At 40.3% G+C, this 24267-nt stretch overlaps 1 protein-coding gene across 1 annotated transcript in view; it reads right to left on the reverse strand.

Moving 5' to 3' along the window:
- Nucleotides 1-801: 801 nt before the first annotated feature.
- smyd3 (SET and MYND domain containing 3) overlaps nucleotides 802-24267 on the reverse strand; it is a 93531-nt gene continuing 70065 nt past the window's right edge. The window contains exons 6-12 of the mRNA XM_006779926.3: nucleotides 21349-21416; nucleotides 16490-16592; nucleotides 15885-15995; nucleotides 13714-13801; nucleotides 12976-13150; nucleotides 1455-1563; nucleotides 802-1019 (exon numbers count right to left, since the gene is read on the reverse strand). Coding sequence (XP_006779989.2) covers nucleotides 903-1019; nucleotides 1455-1563; nucleotides 12976-13150; nucleotides 13714-13801; nucleotides 15885-15995; nucleotides 16490-16592; nucleotides 21349-21416 — 771 coding nt within the window. The 3' untranslated portion in view covers nucleotides 802-902. The remainder of the gene's footprint in view (nucleotides 1020-1454; nucleotides 1564-12975; nucleotides 13151-13713; nucleotides 13802-15884; nucleotides 15996-16489; nucleotides 16593-21348; nucleotides 21417-24267) is intronic.

The raw sequence follows: 24267 nt of genomic DNA on the forward strand, positions 1-24267 counted from the left end.
TTGCACCGTTTCTCTCTTCAAAGTTGAAAAATAATCTGTTGATACCTCGTTTCTACAGTGTTTTTCTATAATTACAAAAAATATTTTGAGCCAAAAGGAAAAAAATCAGCTCAGTTTTTTGAGAAGACTCAGAAAGATGGCAGAAAAGCACCCATTCGTGCACACACGCCCCTAGCACATACTGTCATCAGTTTGCATATGGCAGAATTTTGGGATTAACATGGGAAAACTGTGTGTGTGTGCTGCAGACACACTCTGGGCTCATACACTGACAGAGAAACAAAAACAGGGATTAACATGGGAAGTATGTGTGATGGAAATGCACAGAGGGTGATGTATGTACTTTACTAAACCAACACACACACCCTATGATCACTCATCACAATGGAATCTACAGATTACAGAGGAGACCGGGGCCAACAGGGGCTTTCCTCCCTCCCTCAGCTTCTTCCTTTCCAGTTCTCAAACAAGGACAGGATGCAGAAACTTTAGGATTAATGGGATTAACTGTGCTTAAATGTTTCCATAAACCTAATTTAAACAGGATAACAGGCTGGCTACAAAACTGCAGAAATATCACTGGCGTTTCATGGAATTCTGGGAAAAGCAGGTTCTTGGATATCATTAATGAGATGTTTTATGGCTAGATTTTATGACAGCGATTAACGTAAAACTGCACCAAACCAAAGCTAAAAAAGTTTTATTTGCCATGAGAAAGTATAAAGAGGAGCCTGAAATGTTGCTGGAGCTGTTTTAACAACAGTTCCTTACTTTAAGACTGTTGAGACAATAAAGGTCAGGTATGGATGGCAAAATAACAAATCCGTTTATTCAGGTTGATGAATAAAAAGAACGTAAGGCAGTGAAATCAGTTACATGAAGACGTTTCTTTCGCCTTCGTCTTAGTGTCTGCTGGAGGAATGATGATCCATCTCACTGTGACATTCCTTCATCTTCATCGTTAGTTCGGTCGTCAATGGGTGATCTTCACCATGGGTGAACTTTACGATTCCATAAGCCTGGAATAGGAGACATAAGCATAACTAGCTTTCTTCCCTGTTAGTGCCAGAACAATCTTGTATGGTGATGTAATGAAACAGGATCATCACATAATGCTACACAATCTATTCTATAAAGGAAACTGAAAGCAACTGTTTTCATGACATTTTACTTAAAGATTAAGTACTTTAGAGATTATTGTAAAACTAACCGAAGATGTTTTTAATCCTGCCTGATCATCTCTTCTGTTACATGTCTCCACACGATCTTAGGTGCCTGACACGAAGGCAACCGGTCTTCATTTTTGGTTCGTAAAAGAAGTCCCGTTGCCTTCATTTCAAGGGCTCAAGACTAACATGACCTGGTACACAGACGTGTCTCCAGACTTGTTCTATTAGCTAATAATAAAGTTTAAAATGTAAAAAATGTCCTTGTTGATATTTAGTCCTTCAAACCTGTTTGAATGTGTCCAAAGCATCTTCGATGTTTTCCAGGTAATGCTGCAGCTTTCCAACTCTCATCAGCTGGATCCCATGGACTGGATGGGGATCGGGGTAGTACTGTCTTTAGGAAGAAAGACAACATATACATGTAATTAGATTTCACCACAACAAGTGAAAAGTTCCATTATTGTTTTCATTTCTTTCAGGGTGTTGTTCTTCTGGTATCATTTGCACTGTAATTTTCCTTTACATTTATTCTATCTATTCTATTTTTGCTTGAAAATGCTCCATACTGCTCTTACGGGAGCAGTTAATGCTTCTTCTTATGCAAAAAATGGCTGCAATACTAAACAGAGAATTAGTATTCATAAAACCGCTCTGCCCCTGGATGTGGATGGCTGGCTGGGTTAAATCAACAGCAGAGTCCTGCGTAGGAAACCCTGAGGGACATGTTCACAAGCCCTCTGCCAGTTTATAGAAAACATGTACACTGGATGCACAAACTCACATGGCTCTTCTAATATCGGTACAAAAAGTAAATAATTAGTTCATCGCTGCCGAGTCAGGATAAAGCTCACATTACGCCTGCTACATCCTAGGTTCATCAATCATCCCCAATTTCCTGTCTAGCATCTAAGCATTTCCAGGGACGTTAACCAGTGTGGTGCCCACTCCTTGGTCATACTTTTTAAACATACACATTGAAACTGAAATGAAAGTCGCGAAACAACAGCATACACATTTGTATGCTATAATATCCCATGTAGACAAACTTGTGCAAGACCAGCAACTTAATTGTTTCACAAGTCACTTAAAAGAAATAAGTCACTACATAATGAGGTTAAATCAACTTCATTTATCAGCAGGGACATACATGATATAACATTAAGGGTTTCCTTTAATTCATCAGTTTGGTTTCTAAAGTCTGAGGTAATCCACTGACATTCACAGCATGGAACCAAACAGCAAGAGCCATAAACAAGACTAATAAAATCTGCTTTTCCTGTTAGTGTCTCAGTGCATGTGTAATGCATAAACAAGTATGCATGAGTGAGAAAAACAACAGCAAGGGAGAAAAAGTAGAATATTTAGAGTTTCTACAAGTGTGCAAAAAGCTTGCCTCCATGTTTGTTTGAGTACAGTGGGGCAAAAAAGTATTTAGTCAGCCACCGATTGTGCAAGTTCCCCCACTTAAAATGATGACAGAGGTCAGTAATTTGCACCAGAGGTACACTTCAACTGTGAGAGACAGAATGTGAAAAAAAAATCCATGAATTCACATGGTAGGATTTGTAAAGAATTTATTCGTAAATCAGGGTGGAAAATAAGTATTTGGTCACCTCAAACAAGGACAACCCCATGCTCTCACAGACCTGTAACGTCTTCTGTAAGAAGCTTTTCTGTCCCCCACTCGTTACCTGTATGAATGGCACCTGTTTGACCTCATCATCTGTATAAAAGACACCTGTCCACAGCCTCAACCAGTCAGACTCCAAACGCCGCCATGGCCAAGACCAAAGAGCTTTCGAAGGACACCAGGAAAAGAATTGTAGACCTGCACCAGACTGGGAAGAGTGAATCTACAATAGGCAAGCAGCTTGGTGTGAAAAAATCAACTGTGGGAGCAATCATCAGAAAATGGAAGACATACAAGACCACTGATAATCTCCCTCGATCTGGGGCTCCACGCAAGATCTCATCCCGTGGGGTCAAAATGATCATGAGAACGGTGAGCAAAGATCCCAGAACCACACGGGGGGACCTGGTGAATGACCTGCAGAGAGCTGGGACCAAAGTAACAAAGGTCACCATCAGTAACACACTACAACGGCAGGGAATCAAATCCCGCAGTGCCAGACGTGTTCCGCTGCTGAAGCCAGTGCATGTCCAGGCCCGTCTGAAGTTTGCCAGAGAGCACATGGATGATACAGCAGAGGATTGGGAGAATGTCATGTGGTCAGATGAAACCAAAGTAGAACTTTTTGGTATAAACTCAACTCGTCGTGTTTGGAGGAAGAAGAATACTGAGTTGCATCCCAAGAACACCATACCTACTGTGAAGCATGGGGGTGGAAACATCATGCTATGGGGCTGTTTTTCTGCCAAGGGGACAGGACGACTGATCCGTGTTAAGGACAGAATGAATGGGGCCAAGTATCGTGAGATTTTGAGCCAAAACCTCCTTCCATCAGTGAGAACTTTGAAGATGAAACGAGGCTGGGTCTTCCAACATGACAATGATCCAAAACACACCGCCTGGGCAACAAAGGAGTGGCTCCGTAAGAAGCATTTGAAAGTCCTGGAGTGGCCTAGCCAGTCTCCAGACCTCAACCCCATAGAAAATCTGTGGCGGGAGTTGAAAGTCCGTGTTGCTCGGCGACAGCCCCAAAACATCACTGCTCTTGAGAAGATCTGCATGGAGGAATGGGCCAAAATACCAGCTACTGTGTGTGCAAACCTGGTAAAGACCTATAGTAAACGTTTGACCTCTGTTATTGCCAACAAAGGTTATGTTACAAAGTATTGAGTTGTATTTTTGTTATTGACCAAATACTTATTTTCCACCCTGATTTATGAATAAATTCTTTACAAATCCTACCATGTGAATTCATGGATTTTTTTTTCACATTCTGTCTCTCACAGTTGAAGTGTACCTCTGGTGCAAATTACTGACCTCTGTCATCATTTTAAGTGGGGGAACTTGCACAATCGGTGGCTGACTAAATACTTTTTTGCCCCACTGTATACTTCCTTGAATACACAAGTGTGACCAAATATGGTTTTTTTTTGCACGCTTGTATGTCAAAGCTTATACTTATTTACTCTATTTGGCATTAACGATAAAAGCATTAAAAACACTGATACTAATGCATATATATATGTCCAAATTTCAATCCGCTGCAAGGTAATGCATTAAAGTTGCACGTTACTATAATCTCATTCCATTTATCAGAGAGGGGTACACCCTAAGTGAGGACTCAAATGCATGATGCCGATGCAAATGCAGATGTTCGTAAGGAAGGTCTGATCACAGCTGATCAGTTAGACAGGACAAACAAAACAAGAGGGAGCTGCCAGACAAGAGAGAGGACACTGGAACACTCAGCGTGAGGTATGAAGATGATCAGCCACTGAAAGAGAGGGAGACAATAAGGCAAAAACAGAAGGAAGGAAGAGGAAACACAGGAGGACAAGTACAAAAGAAAAAAAGAAAAAAGAGAAAGAACACAAGCATAACTCATGAGCTAGGATGGGAACCTGTGATGAGGGAGTGATGTGACATATTAGCTTACTAATCCGTACACAGTAATTACATCACAGCCCCTGTCTTTAAATCTGAGGCAGTATAGAGTCTACTGGCAGTCCTCTTCTCCTTCTTGTTTCAGCTCCTTCCCTTACGGTTTGCCACAGCGGATCATCATCCTCCATCTCACCCTATCATCTTCTTCTGTCACACCAGCCGTCTCCATGTCCTCCTTCACTACATCCATGAACCTCTTAAGTCTTCCTCTTCCTCCTGCTTGGTAGCTCCATCGTCAGTGTCCTCTGTCTCTCCATTCTGATCACTCCCTACCTGCACTCTCTTCTTCCTCTTTGCTATCCACTGTTCACTTGTTTGGATGACTGACCCCACATATTTAAACTAATCTACCTTCACTACCTCTGCTCCATTCAGCTTCACTGTTACACCCGTTTCCCCTCACATTCACTTGTATTGTCTTCCTTCTATTGACTTTTCCTTTTCTGCCCACCTCTCCAGACTCTCTATCACTGATTTCATGTCCTCACCCTCACATAGTTCTCTATCCCTCCAAACTTCTTCAGCCAGTCCCACAGTTTCTCTCTTGGCACCCTACAAAGACACAGTGCAACTCCTTGTTACCTTCTCTGTAGGTCTTTACCAGCACATATGTGTGCTGTTATACGGGAAATGCACAGTTTATTATACTGTTAACTAGAAATGACGGTACATCACATCTGAGGTCATGCAGAGTAATGCAAAGATAATTCAACAAAAAAGGTAAGAAATTAAAGAGAGTAGATGGGTAATAACAAGTAATGTGTCATTCAAAACCCGATGTTGCTGCCTGCATAAAAGTACACACAGCCAAGGAGACAAATTACCACCTTTCAGTCCTTCTGTCTCTAGAAGGGAACGTTCCAGTGACAGAAAACGACGCAGTTTGTGTATCAGCGGTGACAGATTCAGAGCTGTCATCAAGCCAATCAATGATTTTGACATCAAGAGACTCCCACATCTCTCACAGAAGACACACACACAAACACACACACACACACACACACACAGCTCAGCAACTCTGGTGTACTTCAATGCAAAACTAATAAAATCCATCTAACAGCAGCAGCTGTTTTAAAATAAACACAGGGCCTATTAAACATATTAAAAAACACACTCTTGTTTTGCGTTCCACACGGACATATTTAATGCAAGATCTGCAGATAAGAAAATGTGCTGTCAAATTAATTAGAGGGATTTCTTCTTTTTCCTCTAAATGCATTTAATTATAATTCGTATCTGTGGAGCAAATGGATTTAGATGCACATATGCATAAAAATGGATAAGCTTGACTGCTATTGATATGTGTGCATGACACTGACTGTAAATGTTTACAAATACATGTGTTACAGTGAAAGTTCACACACACACACACACGCTGAACTGGGACATTGCTCATCCTATAAAGATAAATACACACTAGGGACTGTTAGGAAACAGCTTTGTTGTTGGCAAACACTGGAGTTCTCAAACACTCATTTACCCGGCTCTTCTTTCCCTTTATTCTCCTTTCTTTTCCATCCCCCTCCTCTAATCTCTCATTCCTTTTCCCCGCTTCACATCTCCTTCCTCTGCTTCTCCCCGTTTATATTTGTGCTTTTTACCCCGCTAGCTGCAGGGATTAAAGTTGCCAATGTTGTTCAGCTGTTTCCCGCCCTCTCCGGCTGCTCTCCATTCATTTCTCTTCTCCACTCTACCTCTGCAGCCCTCTTTAATCTTCCTTCTATTTATTTGTTCTGTCCTCCTTTCTCTTGATTACATATTTTAAAGAACTGTGCACCGATAAAGCTCGAGTCCTTCTCCATTTCCATTTCCTCCACTTCTCCGTCTCTGACAAACAAACAAAAAGAGCTGTGAGTAAACACATATACATGAATGCACACGCGCATCGGCCTTAATGTATGAGCGTGCGCACACAAAGATAAGGTCGATACAAATCCACTTCACCCTGTTTGACCCGGCATATTTGCCAGTTTTCACTTCTCTCCAGAGTAAAGACACCAGAAGGGGATTCAATACGCGCTATAATAGAAACAGCATCTGATGTTAACCGGGCATTACTCTTAATTATTTCTTTACGGGCAGCAGCTTCCCCCGGCTAAGTTTTCCACTCTTGTTTAACAATAAAATCTGTTCTGGTAATAAAGAGAAATCCAAAATTAATTTCCATGTAGTGGCCACAGCTGGAGTCATTTCAAACTCTATAGTTTCCTAATTTTTCACCACTTTCTACCCACGATGCTAACAGCCCATTTGTTTGAACCTCAAAGCCAAACTAAACTATCAACTGACAAACCAACCAATTAAAGAGGTGGCCCCTTATCCTCTGGTTAAAATTAAATTATTAAACAGAAAGTTCAAAGAATAAACCAACAAAATTAGTAGCCCATGAATAATAAGTTACAATATTGGCTTAATCAACAAGCCAGTGATTCTGACTTCCATGACATACAAACACACACATCAAGCCCACAATCCAATTATAATTCCTCTCATATAGAACCGCAAAGCAATTAGAGTAATTTAATTAATTTGCTGTCTCCTGATTTATCCCCTATTTTTTTTTTCTCCTCGGAAGAGTAAATTGAAGAGAAATACGGTCTCATCGTCATACGGAGCTAGTTACAAAGCTATAGCTCTCGGCTATGCATACGAGAGGCAGTGAGAAGAAGAAATTAATAGTTGTGGAAAAGTGTAGCATTTCCAGGCAAATGCAGTGGAACTAATGAGGCACTTGTTTGGAACAAAAAGATCCACGGCCTGCTGTTTGTAAGAGGGAAACAAGGATTATCTTACTAAGTAGAAGTAACTGAAGGAGAAGGTCAGATTTGCTGCAAGTATTTAGCTTAATTGCGTTTTTGTTTTTTGTCAAATGCAACAGTAATTTCAGTTGTACATTTAAGGGAAATTGCGACAAAGAACATTTAAATCACAGTTAGTCAGCCGTCTTTGCAGACAAAGTCACCAATTAACTACTGCATCTAAAGAAGGTCTTTGCCCGAGTCTCGTAAGCTAGCAGACAACAGAACCACAGCGATCGATAACACTGACTTCTAACCTTTCTGGTTTGCTTAAAGCTAAATGATGCCTGCACAGGATCCTTCGATCCAAGCTGCATAGCTGCAAGCAGCCTTATCGAAAAGAGTAAACAATCTGAGAAAAGTCAAAATTATCCACAGAAACACATTTCTTCAGTTACTTTATTCACCTTGTAACTTTGCCAGGCCATTACCTACAGGTTAGGACGACCAACATCTTCTCATTGGATTAGGTATTTATAAAAGTAGCCTTTCATTAAATATTATATTAAACCAGTTTGTGGTTTTTAGACAAATCTATGCTGTCTGCTAGTCTCGTTTGTCTGCAACATTTTAAACAAACTTAGATTTCATACGCTGACAGCAGGACTCATAAAGACTGACACCGCGGGTGCACTTGGCTGGTCCATCAAGGCCACTGCTGATGCAGAAATCTTATGCAAGAGATTTGTCCCTGTAACACTGCTGAATGTTAATGCAAATACAGACAGAGGAAAAAGGTCTGCGCATTTAAAAATCAAAAACTGAATGATGTAAAAAAGGAAGTATCAAGCTGATGCTATTATTCCACATTCGTGCTGACCTGTAGGTCTGAGAAGATTGTCAGTACTTGTGTTTAAGAAATGGAGAAACAACACTAAGCTACAAAATGTGTCCAGAGATGCTTTTTGCTTTACTTTATGCATAAAAAGTCATCAGAGCATCTACTGAAAGACAGATATCTGGATGCATTCGTGAACAGAATAATCTGGGTATGTGTGTGTGCATATCTATAGCAGTAAAATATGTGCAGTACAGAAGGGGTTCAATAGGCCTGGTGTGCACAGCCTGCAGCAGGTGAGCATTATTCGCAGGGAAAACCCTCTCCATATATCACAAACTGAATAGAGTAACTCTGAAAAGACCTGCAGTGGGAGAGTGTGAAAGAAAAAAGGAATACAGAATGAGGGGAAGGACAGGAGAAATGGAGTGATCGAGAACTCCTGCAGCTATCTTTCTTCCCTAGCATCTGAAGAGCCCAGAGGAAGATAGGAGATGAATATGGAGGATCCTCCTCCCACTCACTTCTCACTTATATCTCCTGAATTTCTTCCACTTTCTTTTTTTTCTTTCAACATTTTCACTCGTCCGTGTCCATTTCATTCATTATACCTGTTTTTAACCCTCCCCCTCCTGTACGTTACCTTTACTCTTCTTTTCCTTGTGATCCCATCATTCATATTTTATTTCCATCATTTCTGCAGATCTTTTTTCCCTCCTCTTTCTTCTGTCAAGTTGTTGATCACCCTGCAGCCCCCCCACCCCACCCCTCATTTTTCATTTATTTCCTGCTTATATCTTTTATACAGAGCCTAAAGCCCCCACAACCACCCCTCTCACTGGCTTTGTCTTTGATTCTTTGACACACGTTTTACAGCAGTTCTCTCCATCCCCTTGTACACATCACCATCTCTTTCTTTCTGCTGCCCTATGTCTGCTTATTTATTTATAGGCCGTTGCTGTTTCTCTCCTGTGGATATGCTGTTGCGGGAGCGTGTGTGTGTGCGAGCACAGCTATCCCAGTAGAGCGCTGCCCTTCACACAAGATCAATTAGTCTTTCTTTCTCTGCATCTCTCTCACACATACTAACACAAACACACACACTTGCTGAAGTGTGTAGGTATAATGTTGAGTTTGTACAAACTGAACAAAAAAAGAAGAGACAAAGTGATGGTTGGACAATCGAAGCTGGGAACTGTTGATGCAATTTACTGTAAATTCAGACGTAGATTTAAAGATTTTTGGATTTGGAATTCAACTCTCTCACCATCATTTCACTATTTTTTTCCCTTGTTCATTGCTTTTACTTGATTCACTTAAGGTTTTTACTCTTTTATTAATTAAAAATGCTGTACTTATTAGATAAAAATATTTGAGGACTTAACAGTTGGCCTGTTGGTTTAGACATCACATTGCGTTCCCAGATTTGAGGGTGATTACCTGCATATACAGAAATCTCAGTTTAGATTTAAATTTTTCTATGAATGGCATAAACATTTTGCTCTGATCTTACAAATTATCTGTTTTAAGCACATTTGCCTGCATGCAAAGCCGAAAATAAAATTCATTTTCACAACAAAAGTTTAAGCTCACTTGAAAAATGGCAAAAAATCATATTTTGCATGGTTTCAACATGCAACAAGAAGAAATGGGAGTGAGATAAAACATTTTTTGAGCATGCAATTTATTGAAATCAAGGCTTCAACTGAAACAGGCTGTTTTACAGCTGATCAAAAGTTTAGGACCACACCTCCAAAGAAACCTGTAACCCCCTCCCCCAAAAGAAAAAAAAAACCAAACTGAAATCAAAGTTCTGAACATGAACTCAGTAATGAGTAGCTCCACCGTTATTGTTGATCACTTCAAAAATTTGTTGCGCTTTGCTTGATGCAAGAGTTTCCACAAGGTGAGTGGGAACATTTGTCCAAGTGGTGAAGAAGGCCGCACGAAGGGCATCTACTGTCTGGAACTGTTGTCCATTTTTGTAAACTTCCCTTGCCATCCATCCCCAAAGGTTCTCAATTGGATTTAGATCAGGGGAACATGCAGGATGATCCAAAAGAGTGATGTTATTCTCCTGGAAGAAGTCCCTTGTCCTGCAGGTATTGTGTACTGTACCATTGTCCTGTTGAAAAAGTCGTTACCAAACAGACAAGGGCCCTCAGTCATGAAGGATGCTCTCTGCAACATCTGGACATAGCCAGCCACCGTTTGACGCCCCTGCACCTCCTGAAGCTCCATTGTTCCAAGGAAAAAGCACCTCAGACCATTATGGCGCCCCCTCCACTGTGGTGCATTGTAAACATCATACCAGCAACACTGGAAACCTTCAGGACCATCAAGGTAAAAAATTTTCTCATCAGAGAATAAAACTTTCTTCCACCTTTCAATTGCCCATGTTTGGTGTTAATTGGTGCTCTCTTGCAAAGTCCAAACGGTCAGATCTGTGACATTCAAGGAGACGTTTCTTTGTTTTTGAAGCCCTTCAGTCTCAGATGCCGTCTGATGTTTATGGGGCTGCAGTCGGCACCAGTAACGGCGTTAATTTGGGTTGAGGATTGTCCAGTATCTTGATGGACAGCCAATTGGATCTTTTTTGTTCCATAACCCTCTGGATCATTTAAGAAATTCCAAATGACTGTCTTACTGTGTCCCAGCTCAGCAGTTCAACAACCTGACCACGTTCAAAAAGGGAACGTTTTTTGCATCAGAATGTCATGACAGTGTGACTACCTGACAGAAAATGACAATGAATCCCCATTTTTGCACAGATTTGGCCTTTTAAAGGCATGAGGTCCTACACTTTTGATCAGGTGTTTCAGTTTAAGTGTTGTTTTCAATAAATTGCATGCTCAATTTTTTTTTTTCTCACTCCCATTTCTTCTTGTTGCATGTTGAAGCTCTACTTGGAACCATGCAAAATATGATTTTTTGCCATTTTTTAAGTGCTCTTAAACTTTTGATCAGGACTGTATGAAACCTATGTAGTCTTTCATTTTTGAATTAGCAACACAATGGAATAAAATGCAAAGATCAGAAAACCAGTAACTCAAGGGTTGTCATTGCGGTGATTTTCTCATGTTTTGAACATTTAATTATGATGGTAATAAAATATGCATTGATCTTCCTGCTGCAGTGGTAAACTCAGACATTTTCACTGTGATGTGTTTTATTATGCGAGCTTGCTAAATTGCTAACTAAATCTAATAATCTTTAATCTCTGCTTCAAGAAAATAACAAAAGGAAATTCAGTGCAGAAAAACTAAGAAATAAAACATAAAAAACATCAATTTTATGTTAACCTAACACACTATCATACCTGTTCATATATGATCAGCACAATGTTGTGAGACTCAGCTCAGAACCTTGTCTGAAATCTCACATGCAGCACACAGCAGGAGTCTGCATCAGACACAGACTCCTGCAGGAAGATGCCAATTACCGGTACCTGCCCTATTCTCACATGGCTGCACGGGCACAGAGATCATGCAGAGTTTGTAGAAGAGCTGGCAGGTTAAAGATAGGTTGATTTTCTTTGGACATTTGGGTTATCTCATCCACCTCTTTGAGTATTATATTTATTCATTTTTAGTTAACATTTATTTTACCATGACATCAAAATTCTCTTTACAAGACAGACTAGCCCTAGCAGACTAGGAAGTGTTATGATAAAAAGAGAAAAGGAAAACTGAGTTTGAAAGCAAAGCTGAAGATTTACTGGTCTGTGTACATTTCTACCCTCATCTATGGCTACGAGCTATGGGTAGTGACTAAAAGAATAAGATGGCAAAGCCAAGCTGCAAAAATAAGTTTTCTCTGAAAGGTGTCTAAGTTCACTCATAGGGACAGGATGAGGAGCTCTGTGAGAGTCATTTGTGAGAGGGTCAGAGTAGAGCCACTACTCCTCATACTGAAAGGAACCACTTGAGATGATTCAGACATCCGACTGTGATGCCTTCATGACGCCTCCCAGGTGTTTCTGACATGTCCAACTGGGAAGGGGCCCCGGGGCAAATTCGAGACATGCTGGAGAGATTATGTCTCTCAGTTGGCTTGGGAACGCTTCAGTGTCCCCCCCAGAAGAGTTGACGGAGGAGACTAAAGAGAGAAATCTGGGCCTTTCTACTTTCAAACCACTGCTGCCATGACCCAGACTCAGATAGGCTGCAGAAAATGGATGGATGGATGATAATATCTACTAAAGTCTAGGACTACATCAAATAACTTAATCTTCCCTAATCCCTATGGTAGCAACTGAACACTCTCCGACTCGCCTTCTTAGTATTAAAAACAGTAAAGATTGATTTATACTAAAATTAAACACAATGCAGAAGTTTTGAGATGACTATAAAAAGCATCAGGACGGTTAAATAAACCCATATCTCTGTACTAATTTATACTGGTAAGGTTATGCAATCCTCCCTCATCTCAGTGAACAGCACTTTGAATGCAGTCAGACTTAATGCTTATCCTAATACCAGGTCTGATAAACGCCCTGAATCCAGACACACGTACACAAATATAGGAAAATGATTTCTTTCTTTCTTTCTTTACATCTGATGATATATTAGTCATTCGTGGGTGAAACACAGACAGTTCAGTTACCTTGACAGTGTACTGCCTGAGCCAAACAGAAACATGCACACAGTGACTCACCTGTATGCTGGAAGTGTCGTCACTCCGTAACTCATAGCTTCCTCCCAGCGTCCCAGGTGAACTGTAGCATCTAAAGCCATGTCTGTAATTCTGAGCTTGTATAGATTTTCCTCAGGAATTTCACCACCAACGCTTGATAACAGATGCCTACAGCTCTCCAACAGCATTTCCCAATCTGGAAGGTGAATTAAGGAAAAGTAACATTCATCCTGCATCCCCGAAAATATGATTAAAGCTGCAGACTCCTCAGGGAAATCTTAAGGATTTATGAAAACAACATTGCATAAATTAGTTTACTTCTCTGTGCTGAATGATATAAACTATCTGATGTTTGTCTCTCTCCCTCCTTTGTGTTGTTTTATGATGAAAATGGTTACGCCAGCTTTATGGTGATGAAAGCACAGAATCTCAATCCACTTTTAATTAGACTCTTAATTACTCGGAGCTGCCAACCAACCAATGAAGCCATCATCATCATCATTTGTACATCAGTACATGAAGTTCTGATCTAATCTGATCAGCACCAAAGTAATTCGATCTTACTTACGACCTAACTTAAGACAGTCGAGTTACAGTATCATGTTTCATTAAGCAACTAAACTCACTTCAACTATGTCTCATTAATTGATGCTTGTCTTATCAGTTACATGAAATATGAACAGCAGACAATTACAAGAAGTTCTCATAGAGATTCGGTGTCCACTGGCTTTGGAGGAACTTGACAGAGACAAAGGATACTGGACTCGGCTTTCAGCCCTTCCAGTCTTGGTAGAGCCTCCTTCAGCAGGCGCCATTTTCCTTCTTCGCCTGAGAGCATGAGTCCATCCTGAGCAAAGACATTAGTAAGGAGGGACTACTTTAACATCCACACTGATGAGCAGAAATCTATGTCTAAAACAATCAAACAATCTCATGAACATACAAGGTCTGATCAACAAATCAATCAAAAACCTTTACGTTTAAGTTTAACAACTTCGATTCTCCATAGAGTAGTGGTTTACACATTCACCTAAAAAACGAAAAACAAAATTCAATTCAATTTTGGGAGGAGACAAAAAATCTTTGGGTTTGTGACAGGAAGGACATCCGGTATAAAAATCTGCCATTTCCAATATGTGGAGTTACTCGCTGTAGCAATCTGTAGTGAACAAGGGAGCAGCTGAAAGGAGCTTTAAGTTTCATAACTTTTAAAATAACTTCTTGTGTAGATCACTCCCTGAAGGTTACATTATGAACAACACAATTATCACTCACCACCAGCCCTGCTCGCCAGAACTGTCTCCCCGTGGCTTTGACCTCCAAAACATAAAAATCAAGTTGGAAGAAAACTATTTTGATATTATAGCTGAGTTCAGCAGACATCGCAGAAGTTAAGGGGACAGAATGGGGCCTCCAGAGATCCATCTATGCATAACCGCTGTGGTGTGATGGAATAAATAAACACTAGATTAAGTTTATTAAAAACCCATTGTGTGATTCACAGTGACCTTTGTCCTGTTTCAGGCCGGAAAGGAAAAGGTTACAAGATTAAAGGGAATGAGAAAGAGAAATTTATCCTAAAACTTTGCTTTTTTCTTTAAAATTATGAGTAAAATTTTGTAAAATGAAGCGTGCAATTTGTGTAAATCCTAACACATGCACAGAGAGAAAACAACCACGCTGTGGTTTGATGTCAAGATTAAAGACAAGCAGAATGAAAGAGAAAGTGTGTGTTTCTGTCACTACTGTGTGCAGAACAAAGGTCGGTGGCAAAAAAATGAATCAATGCCATTGTTCCAGAGAGTCAACTGAGTGCTCCGTCTTAACTCGTCTCAAACAAACACACAAGCATTAAAAGCGCTGTGCTAGAGTAAGAGTGAAGTGCCATATAAAGCACAGAGAGAACAAAGCTAGAGGCTGAAGTCGCAGCAGTGACAAAAAGATGATACGAGTGAGAGAAAAGAAAACAGACACATCGAAAGAAAGAGAGCGCAGGAGGAAGATGGAGCAGATTAAGATGGATGGAAAAGAAAACTGCAGCCGCAAGACAAGATAATTTTTCTCATTTTTCAGTAGGTGGTCAGAGAGTGAGAGTGGATGTGACGAGGTGGAGCGTGACCGAGTGACAGAGGGGAAGACGAGGAGGAGAGCAGGAGATAACACAGGATGTGTGAGAGAGTGAAGGAGGGAAAAGGAGAGGAGGACAGGAAAGGGTACACCGAAACACGTTACGCACCGATACACTCTAACAGAAAGTGTGTACGTGCGTGTCTGTGAAATAGAGAGAGAGACAGGCAGTAAGGATGTACGGTTGAAATTCCACAAATATTTTTTACAAAGTTAAAAACTATCACAATAAGGTGCAAAATCATCATACACACAGATGTGTGTGAAAGAGTGTGTTTCTGCCCTTTGAAAGTGGCTAACCATGTGCACACTATGGACTCAGTTATAATGATAAGAGGACAAAAGGATCAATACAGACTTTTAACCAGTTTATTGGAGCTGTTCATATTGGAAAATGATATAGACGTTTCAAAATGATCTGTTATGAATGAAACAGTGACATTTCCACCACTGCATCCATCGCAGGCACTCACTCACTCAACAAATATATTTTCGCCCGTGTTGTTCTATACTCATCGTATAGTAAAAATAGAATATTCGAGCTATGGCGACAGCGATATGTGCAAGTCTCAAATGTGACCCCTCACCAAAAAAGATCAGGTATGATTAGGAAGAGTTTGGAAATCTAGAGGGCTACCACCTTTGGTGATGATAGGTGATGAAACTTATCTGCTTTGCTCTGATTGTTAGACATATTATTCTATACGTCTCTTTTTGTGAGGGGGGGAAAAACACCCAAATAAATAGCTGTAATCCTGATTACAAGTGAATGAAGGCCGCAATTTAATTTGTTTGCCTCTGACCTTGTCTCGAGAGTCACATCGCTGGCAGTGACAGGTAAAATGGTACTGCTCCTCCAGCTGCCTCTGCCGATCTTCAGTCAGTGACAACGTCTCGATGTAACTTATAGTTAGCTGGACAGAGAGAGAGAGAGAGAGAGAGAGAGAGCGGCTTAGTATGAGAAACAAACAGTTTGCTCAAATTTAATTTTCCTTTTACCTACAGCACTTAAATAAATTTGAGGCCATCTTTTGAGGATCAGTGTTAAGCACATATCTGTATTAGACATTTGGAAAACAGACTAAAAAGAAGAAATGTGATACTGTAGAAGTAATGCGCGTGTGTGTGTGTGTTTGTGTGTCTTGTAGGACAGATGGCTTGGATTAATCTCATTATATATAGTCACAAGGGATGATGAAGTATGGAAAATTGGAGAAAACACTGCCAAGTTAGGAGCTGTGATCCGGCTTGTGTTGCTATGAAATTTCACTTGGCTACATCTTGTAATAATTCTTTAATAACAGTTAATTCAGTGTACATCTATCAAATACTGGATAAGTATACAGTTCTTGGTTTCAGAGTCTATATCGTTCAAAAGCCATACTGTGAGGTTATTTATTCATCATACCTCATCTTCAGGGTCGATATCCCGAACAGCTCTGAGCTCCAGTTTCGTCCCCTCAAACACCATCACGCAGTTTGGCCGGCAGTCGTGGTTTAACAGAGATAAACTGAAAGAAGAATGAATTGAGGGAAAAGTGAAAGAGAGAAAAGAGATGGACAAAAAGTTGGAGGAAGCCTGAGAGATGTGTGATAAAATGTTTAACTTGTAAATAAACTCTAACAAAGTTTGTATGCGTTTGTGTCGCCCTCCTTAAACGATGACTGGCAGCCCCTTCTCCTAAATACTCGTACACCGAGAGGATAAAGGATGAGAAACTGTTTACTTGTGGTGTTTGGAAAATATAAGAAGTGACTCATTCCTGCTGAGCCACCAGCTGCTACATGTCCAACTGTTTTGGGGTTTCAGTCAGTCCGGTGCTGACTGTAATGTTACTTTGTGGCAGCATAATGATGAGAGAAAGACACACGCTGGGTGACATTTCTCCCTAAAGATAAAAAGATCCCGACTCCAAGGTGCTGTTAGGGGCTTAAAAATCATCTGGCAATGTTACCTTTAATTCTGCACATGTAAGACGGAGCTCTCAAACAAAACACTCACGCAAGCAAAAAGTTACACGCACACACACATATGCACACACAAAATTCCCTGCACAGTGTGACAAAATGAGTAGTCTGCTTCTGTCATAACAAATGTCACTCTTTATTTCTTTCTGTTGGTCTATCTGCCTCTCAGACAGGCGCACAATAAATCAGGAAACGATGGGTACTCCACTTCTGTCACAACAAAGGCTTTTATCTCATTTCCCAATTTTATTACCGACACAAATCAGCTTCCTGCTCATTCACTCCCAAATTTATTTTGACAGCATCTTGATGGAGACACTGATACCACATATAAGTGGTTTTATTTACAGTTTTTCTTTACAATATAAAAGTGTTTGTTTTCCCTTTAAAATTAACCAGTATCCACAAACAAGCTACTTTAGGAACTGTAAAAACGTTTTCCACATGTGATGCATTTCCCACTGACATGTAGGTGCAATCGAATGGAGACAACCATGAGAGGTGAGATGTTTAAATTATGGATGTACTAGATAAAAGTAAAAATATTCTTGGCACATTATTGGCTGAATTGCCTACAAAATGTCACATAAGATTGTTGTACCGAAAATTCCCTGTAGCAAAACTTTATTAGCTAGTAGATCCTGGTAGCACGCTGACTGTTCCTGTCCAACTGTGGTTTTCTAAAGGTTAAAGAACTTGAAGCATGGAAAGATGGATTCTCTCATGATTGTAATCTTGCACATCTCAAGAGAATCCAACTGCTTTGCAAGCTGAACTAATTAACTGAAAGACCTGATGTGCATCGTTGTCATGCTGAGCATGTAACTGTGCGTGTTGATATTGTGCTTTTTAAAGAAGTACTTGACGACCTCTGTGACCCATAAAAAGACATTTAATGTCACTGCACACATGGCCGTGAAAAATACTGAAGAGGCTTGTCTGTTTTTATGACCCCTTCCATTACCGCTGCACTCGTTTATCATATTCAGCAAAACAATAGGTCCAACAGATAAAGTGCGCGCGTGTGTGTGCGTGTGTTCAGTCTTTGTAAAAGTAACCCCCTGGCTTTGTTCTACAGTGAAGAAGTTGCAGGTTGAATATCAACTAGGAATCAAGCGCTCCAAACGATGCTTTCATCTGATAGAAGGAAGCTCATTAGCATACTAATTAGATTAATTAACTAAACCACATCTCACATTAACAGTATCGGCTCACACTAACTGAGACTAAGTGTTGCAGTAGCAGGGCGGAGAGCGAAATATTGTGTGAGATTGCAGATAGTAAAGGACTATTATCCTTAATTATAACTGGTATTAAATTATGGAAAAAGCTTACATATGTCATCTCTTTGTTTCTATTGTGAGCATCTTTATTTCACAATTGATTCTTTTCTCAGCTTCGAGGTGGTTCACTGCTGTACTAACGCAGGAGCATTAAACGCTAAACCCAAAATGTATATACCTTTTTAGTTAGACTTGAACCAGAATCTGTGGGGTTGGGAATCGAGAATCGGTTCCCAGTAGTTCAGTTACTTGGAAATGTTAGTCTGCTTGCCTACTGATTCTGCTTCTCGGTTACATTTGCGCTTGTGCTACAATCAGCTTATTTCAGTGTGTGTACTGGAGGAGGAATGCAATGGTAAAATGGAAAGAAACAACTAGATTATGCTGCTAAATGAACTTTGGCTTTTTGCAAACATCTACACCGACTGCCAGCCAAGAACCCAGAGTGATGTTAAAGCTGAGTGTGAATGAATGCCGACCACGAGTCCAGCAGCCAGACATTGAATGTAAACAGGTAACAAACAGATGAGCAGTCAGGCTGTTGTTTCCATGACTGCAAACAACTACCGCAGTTTACCTGCTCATCTCTCTAAAGTAGCATCACTGCGGCTTTCATTACTTTGAAATCTCTTTTGTGCTGGTTATTTCTGCATTGTGTTCATACCCAAATACCAAGAGAAAGATTGTATGTGTGTCTCTTTATGATACAGATTTGTGTTGGTGTGTGGGACTGTAGCCTCAGTTTATATTGTTAACTGGCAATTATGAGAGAGTGTGTTACAAGTCATTTTACGGAGAAACTAGAATATAATGTAACGAATAATGTAACAAATTACTTCTCTTTGGAGTCATTGAGTAACATACTCCATTACTTTAAAGAAAAGTGTTCTGCGTATTACAGGTAATAATTACTGTTTTTGAGTAATGACCCAAACACTGATCACAACAAAAGGGGGAAATAATCAATCATCAATAATGGAATCAGAATTGCTAAACCCCTAATCACCTGCTTTATATACACTTGCTTTATAAAGAAGTTGTTTTTTGCTATGATTCATTCGAGAACATTGACTGGGGTGAGGATTAAAGTGATCTAGCAATAGAGAAGTTGTATTGGCTGAAGCCTACCTGGCTACCATTGGGCAAGAGGCAGGGTAGAGGCCTGGAGAGGTCACCAATCTGACACAGGGCCACTATCAATTCATGTAACCAAGCGGAAACTGATGTCATCCAATAGAGGCTAAGAAAATTTCATCTAATTTTTGATTTCCAACACAGTCAAGTGACTCCATTTTCTAAAAAGTGTGCCCCTCATAAACATCTTTCAGGTCTGCATGTTATACTGTTAAGTAATTTCTTTTCCCTGCTTTTGTTGCACTGAACCCCTGGGAGGATTTCCTTGCATCCACATGGGGGTTAAAACGAGGTAATATAAAATGTATGGTTGAGGAGGATTACAACACGTAATCTGTGCTATCAATTCAACTCTGAATCATTTTGCCTTTGATAGAGCGCTCTGAGGATTTCACATCATGTTGTCAATAGGCCAATTAGCAGTGAAAGAGGGTTACGGTACGGATGAGTGCAGCTGAGAGGAGAACGAGAAAGTCTGCTAATGAGAAAAAGAGTTTTTGAAATATAACAGAGACAGAAAATGAGCAGAAAGCGGTGAGATGAACGGAGGTGTAGTCTCACCACAGTAATTCCCCTCTCTTCGGCAAACCCATGGTTGCTAGGCAACCCAAAATATGAATAGGCAGGGGGACCATTCTGAGAACGGGCCCATTATTTATGGATGAGTTACAACACAAATCGCACATAGACCCACGTGGTTTGGCTGAGCTTTGGTAATGCCACTGTGACCATCTGACATCTCAACACGAACCAGATAAACTGGCAGGGATACCTGTGGTGTGTGTTTGTGTGGGTGTGTGTCTGTGTGTGTGACAACACTAACGACATGTACAACACCAGGCCAAATCCCACCCCATTCACCCGGGATTCAATACATGGATTACAGTGCATACAGTACTGCACTGCTGTGTGTGTCTCAGTGTGTATTCGTGTGTATTTTATGAGGACCATTTCAAGTTTTGGACCATCTGAGTGAGGGCCATGCTCACATCCCTAAATCAGGTCAAGGGGTTTATCAACACTTATGCACATGTGTGTAACCTGTGAGGTCTGCGTACACAGTTACAGTATTTCCACTACGATAGGAAGACATATCAGAATGAATGTGAATAAAACTGAGGCAGATATTCAAAATCTACACAACACCAGAGGTTTGAAGAGCAACCAGGATTACCTTTCCTGAGCTATAGAGCCCAACTGTGACATGAAGATTTTTAGTCTTTCGGTGAGTCTCTGCAGTGATTCGAAAAGGCAAAAATATGCCAGTGCAAGGCTGTATACGGCCTTCATTCCACTTTCTAGGACAGCAGAGAGAGTGAATAATATTTTGTTAACTGCTCTACTAAAAATGGACGTACTTACACACTTTATGACTGGTTAATGTTACAGTCACACAGCGAAATCTACTCAAACTACAGAAATTCACACTAATTACTTACATTGCACGAATAATGTGCCCCCTATTCTACACAACAAACACATTATCAATCCCACATCAGTTGGGAGTCAAACCTAGCATTTCTCTATGAATTCCAGCGTTCCTTTTCCGTCTGTCTTCCCCTAACAGCATTATAATATATACAGTCAACATTCATTTTCAGGTTTTTGCCTTACAGCAAAAATTGACTCCCTTGATTCTCCCCTTTTTCCTGCTACTTCAAAGAACTGTCAGGAAAACATCGAGAAGCGCAGGCAGGGCTTTAAAAGCAAGCAGGTACGAGGACGGGTGGGGTTGGTTAGGGCGCAGTGATCGGGCAGGTAAGTCTACGCAGCTTTTAAATTTTGTGGCTTAGTAAGAGTGCCATCTAACAAAGATTACGAGCGAGATTGAAATTAATGATGCTTTTTAGATGTGCATGCTCTCCACGTTGCCCTTTGTTACCTTGGATACAGGCCAACTCCAATCTCCTGCAGCTCCCCATCACTGATGGTGAAGCAATTACACGTCACCTAAAGGAGAGGGTGAAGATGTGGAGACAAAAGAGTGAGTGATTATTTGTTAAATTGCTTCAGGAAATGAACAATACCTTTCATCGTATGTTCTGAACACCTCTACATAGCTTTGACACCTGCAAAACTCCAGCGGCACTGACATGCTATAAGATTGTGTAAAATTACCGCCTGGTTATTTCTGAGCCAGTAAAAGTGTTTTTTTTAATGAAAAATAAAATAGTTTTGAAATAATAAGACATGCTTAGAGAGAAACACTTGAAAAATGTTGATCTGTACATAATATTTAGTGTAGCGAATGAAATAATTTTGTTTCCCCACATGTCTGTGACGAAAAAAATGCAATTATAATAAAAATAATAACAGTTACGTCTGTCAGTAAATACAATTAAACCCCAGTGCTACTAGGAAATCAGAGGAACTTTTCTACCAACAATAGTAGTGATACACTTTTTTCCCACGAAAGCAGCACGACTCTACGGTGTTAAATTGTAGATTATTAACAATTTTAGAAATTCTGACAAAGATATGATCAAAAAAGTGATCATAAAGTTCTACAGCTGAGCTCACTCCCTGGTCACGGCCACTTTCTTGTGTACGTTAAACTTCAGAATCACAGCTATGTCAAACTGACCCAAATTCCATGTCAAGTATCATCACTGGTGATGAGACGTAGATCTTCAGCTACAACTCAGATTACTCTTATTTTTCAGTGGAAGAACCTGGAGTGTGCAACCTCCAAGATGATCCATCAAGTCAAGAGCTCGCACTCTATTTTTTTTTTGACATTTATGGGATTGTGTACGGTGAAGACGACTCCAGGGTTGGACTGTCAGCAGATTCTGCCGTGATGACCTGAGCTATGCCATATTTCATTGCTCCATCATACACTCTCACAACACATTGCACAGGAGTTTCTGGCCACACCAACAAAATCCTCACTTAGCACCAGCGCTCCTCACGGTATTTGATTACCTGTGACTTCGTCCTCTTTCCAAATTCAACATAAAAGGTCATGATATTGACATAGCAAACAGATACACATTTGCAGGAGGTCAGAATGATTGTTGCAAACTGTGATAAAACCTTAGCAGAAGGACTAGAAGTGGTACAGTGTCTCACAAAGAGACAACTTTTAAGAAAGCAGTGGGGCTCTCTCTGGGTAATCCAGCCCAAAGATACGGATGCTAGGCTAACCGGTGATTCTAAATCGACCACAGATGTGAACGTGAGGGTGAATGGTTTGTCTTTTTGTGTTAGCCCTGTGACAGACCTATCCAGGATGTACTTTCCCACTTCCCCTATGATGACTGAGACAGGCTCCAGCCCCCTGTTACCCCAACTGGATAAAAGGTTAAGTAAATGTATGCATGGAAGGCTTTTGCATTTATGATACAAATTATTTTGCATATGACTTGCAAATCTCATGTTTTCAGCCCCAGTTATACTTTGTATCTGAAATGCACAACTTAGCATAAGAAACATATAATTATATTACGATGGTCATTTTGAGCTTGGTAATATGTAGATGGTGGCATGTAAGTGGAGGAATTTTTTTTCTCCATAAAAAAACACTTTTTGACCAGTTTAAGTTGGATTTAATTAATCAATTAGAATCTTTTGGGTTTGTGAAATGGCCTTTACAGAAACCCCCCACTCTTGACAACTAAGGTAACACTGACTTAACCTCCTAAGACCCAAAACTCTTTCATGGCATGCATTTTTAATTTCTCTTTGCCAATTGGGACTGATTGGAACCTGATGAATGTAAAAACAAAGAATTACCAGATTTTTTTTCTACCTGATTTTTGTTTCCGAGAAAAATAAGATCCACATATAAGGACATACGTTTTAAATTTTGGTAGAACAGTGGCAGTATAATTTCCTCGTAAGTGGATATCAGGCCCCTGTAGAGCCAAATTTAGTATTTTGGTCTAGACAACCCAAAATGTGATGTCCACATATGTTGACGCCAGGTCCTAGGAGGTTAAATATGTGTGCGTTTATATGCAGAATCACCCCCCAAAGGCCCATTTTGAAAGGCATAAGAAACCCTGTAGTCCTGTTATTATTCTGGGCTTTGTTTTCTTCCAGGAAATCATAATGTCTGATTCAGCCTCTGATATCTTCTGTGGGGTGATGTTTATGCTGGTGTAGTGTCCACTGCTGGTATACCATATTATTCCCCACCTCGCATACTATTGGGTATATTTACAAGTTTCAGACGCACAAAAAAAAAATCTCTGCACACTAAATATTACTTTAGTATGGAATTTTGGACAGCTCAGGATATGCTTTAGCACTTGTGTATATAAACCTCTCACAATGCACTGGGGTGGTCTGCATGGTATAAAGGACGTATGTCAGAACAAATGAATTAACAGGCCAAGGCTTTCAGGCGACAGAGGAGAAATTTCAAACTAGGGAGAGGGATGGTTTGTTTCTTTCAGCTAGCGGAGTTGGCGCAGACATGGTTTGAATAATAACATGCCTGAAGAAGTTGTTTAAAAGAGAAAGATGCGGTTGATGAGGGAGAAAACACTAATAAACACTCTAAAACAAAAGAAGTTAGCAACGAACTGAAAGCTAAAAAACAGAAAATCTGCACAGCTGTCTTTGATGTGTCAATTACTGAGCCGGTGGTGGTAAACAAGTGTGTTTGTGCATGTGTTGGTGGTCGTGGTGCATTTGTGTGAGTTGGGTTTGTTTCTCTACTCTGTGCACAAAGCAGATAAATAAGTCTAACATTGGTAATATTAGAGGGAAGTAGATATGTGCAGGGAGGGAGGGTGAAATTTAAAGTGAGCCCCAGACAGATGGTTCCCATCCTACTGAGATTCAAACCAGTCAA

This window comes from Neolamprologus brichardi, chromosome 1 (genome assembly GCF_056152115.1).
Source record: "Neolamprologus brichardi isolate AB-2024 chromosome 1, ASM5615211v1, whole genome shotgun sequence".
Taxonomy (NCBI): domain Eukaryota; kingdom Metazoa; phylum Chordata; class Actinopteri; order Cichliformes; family Cichlidae; genus Neolamprologus; species Neolamprologus brichardi.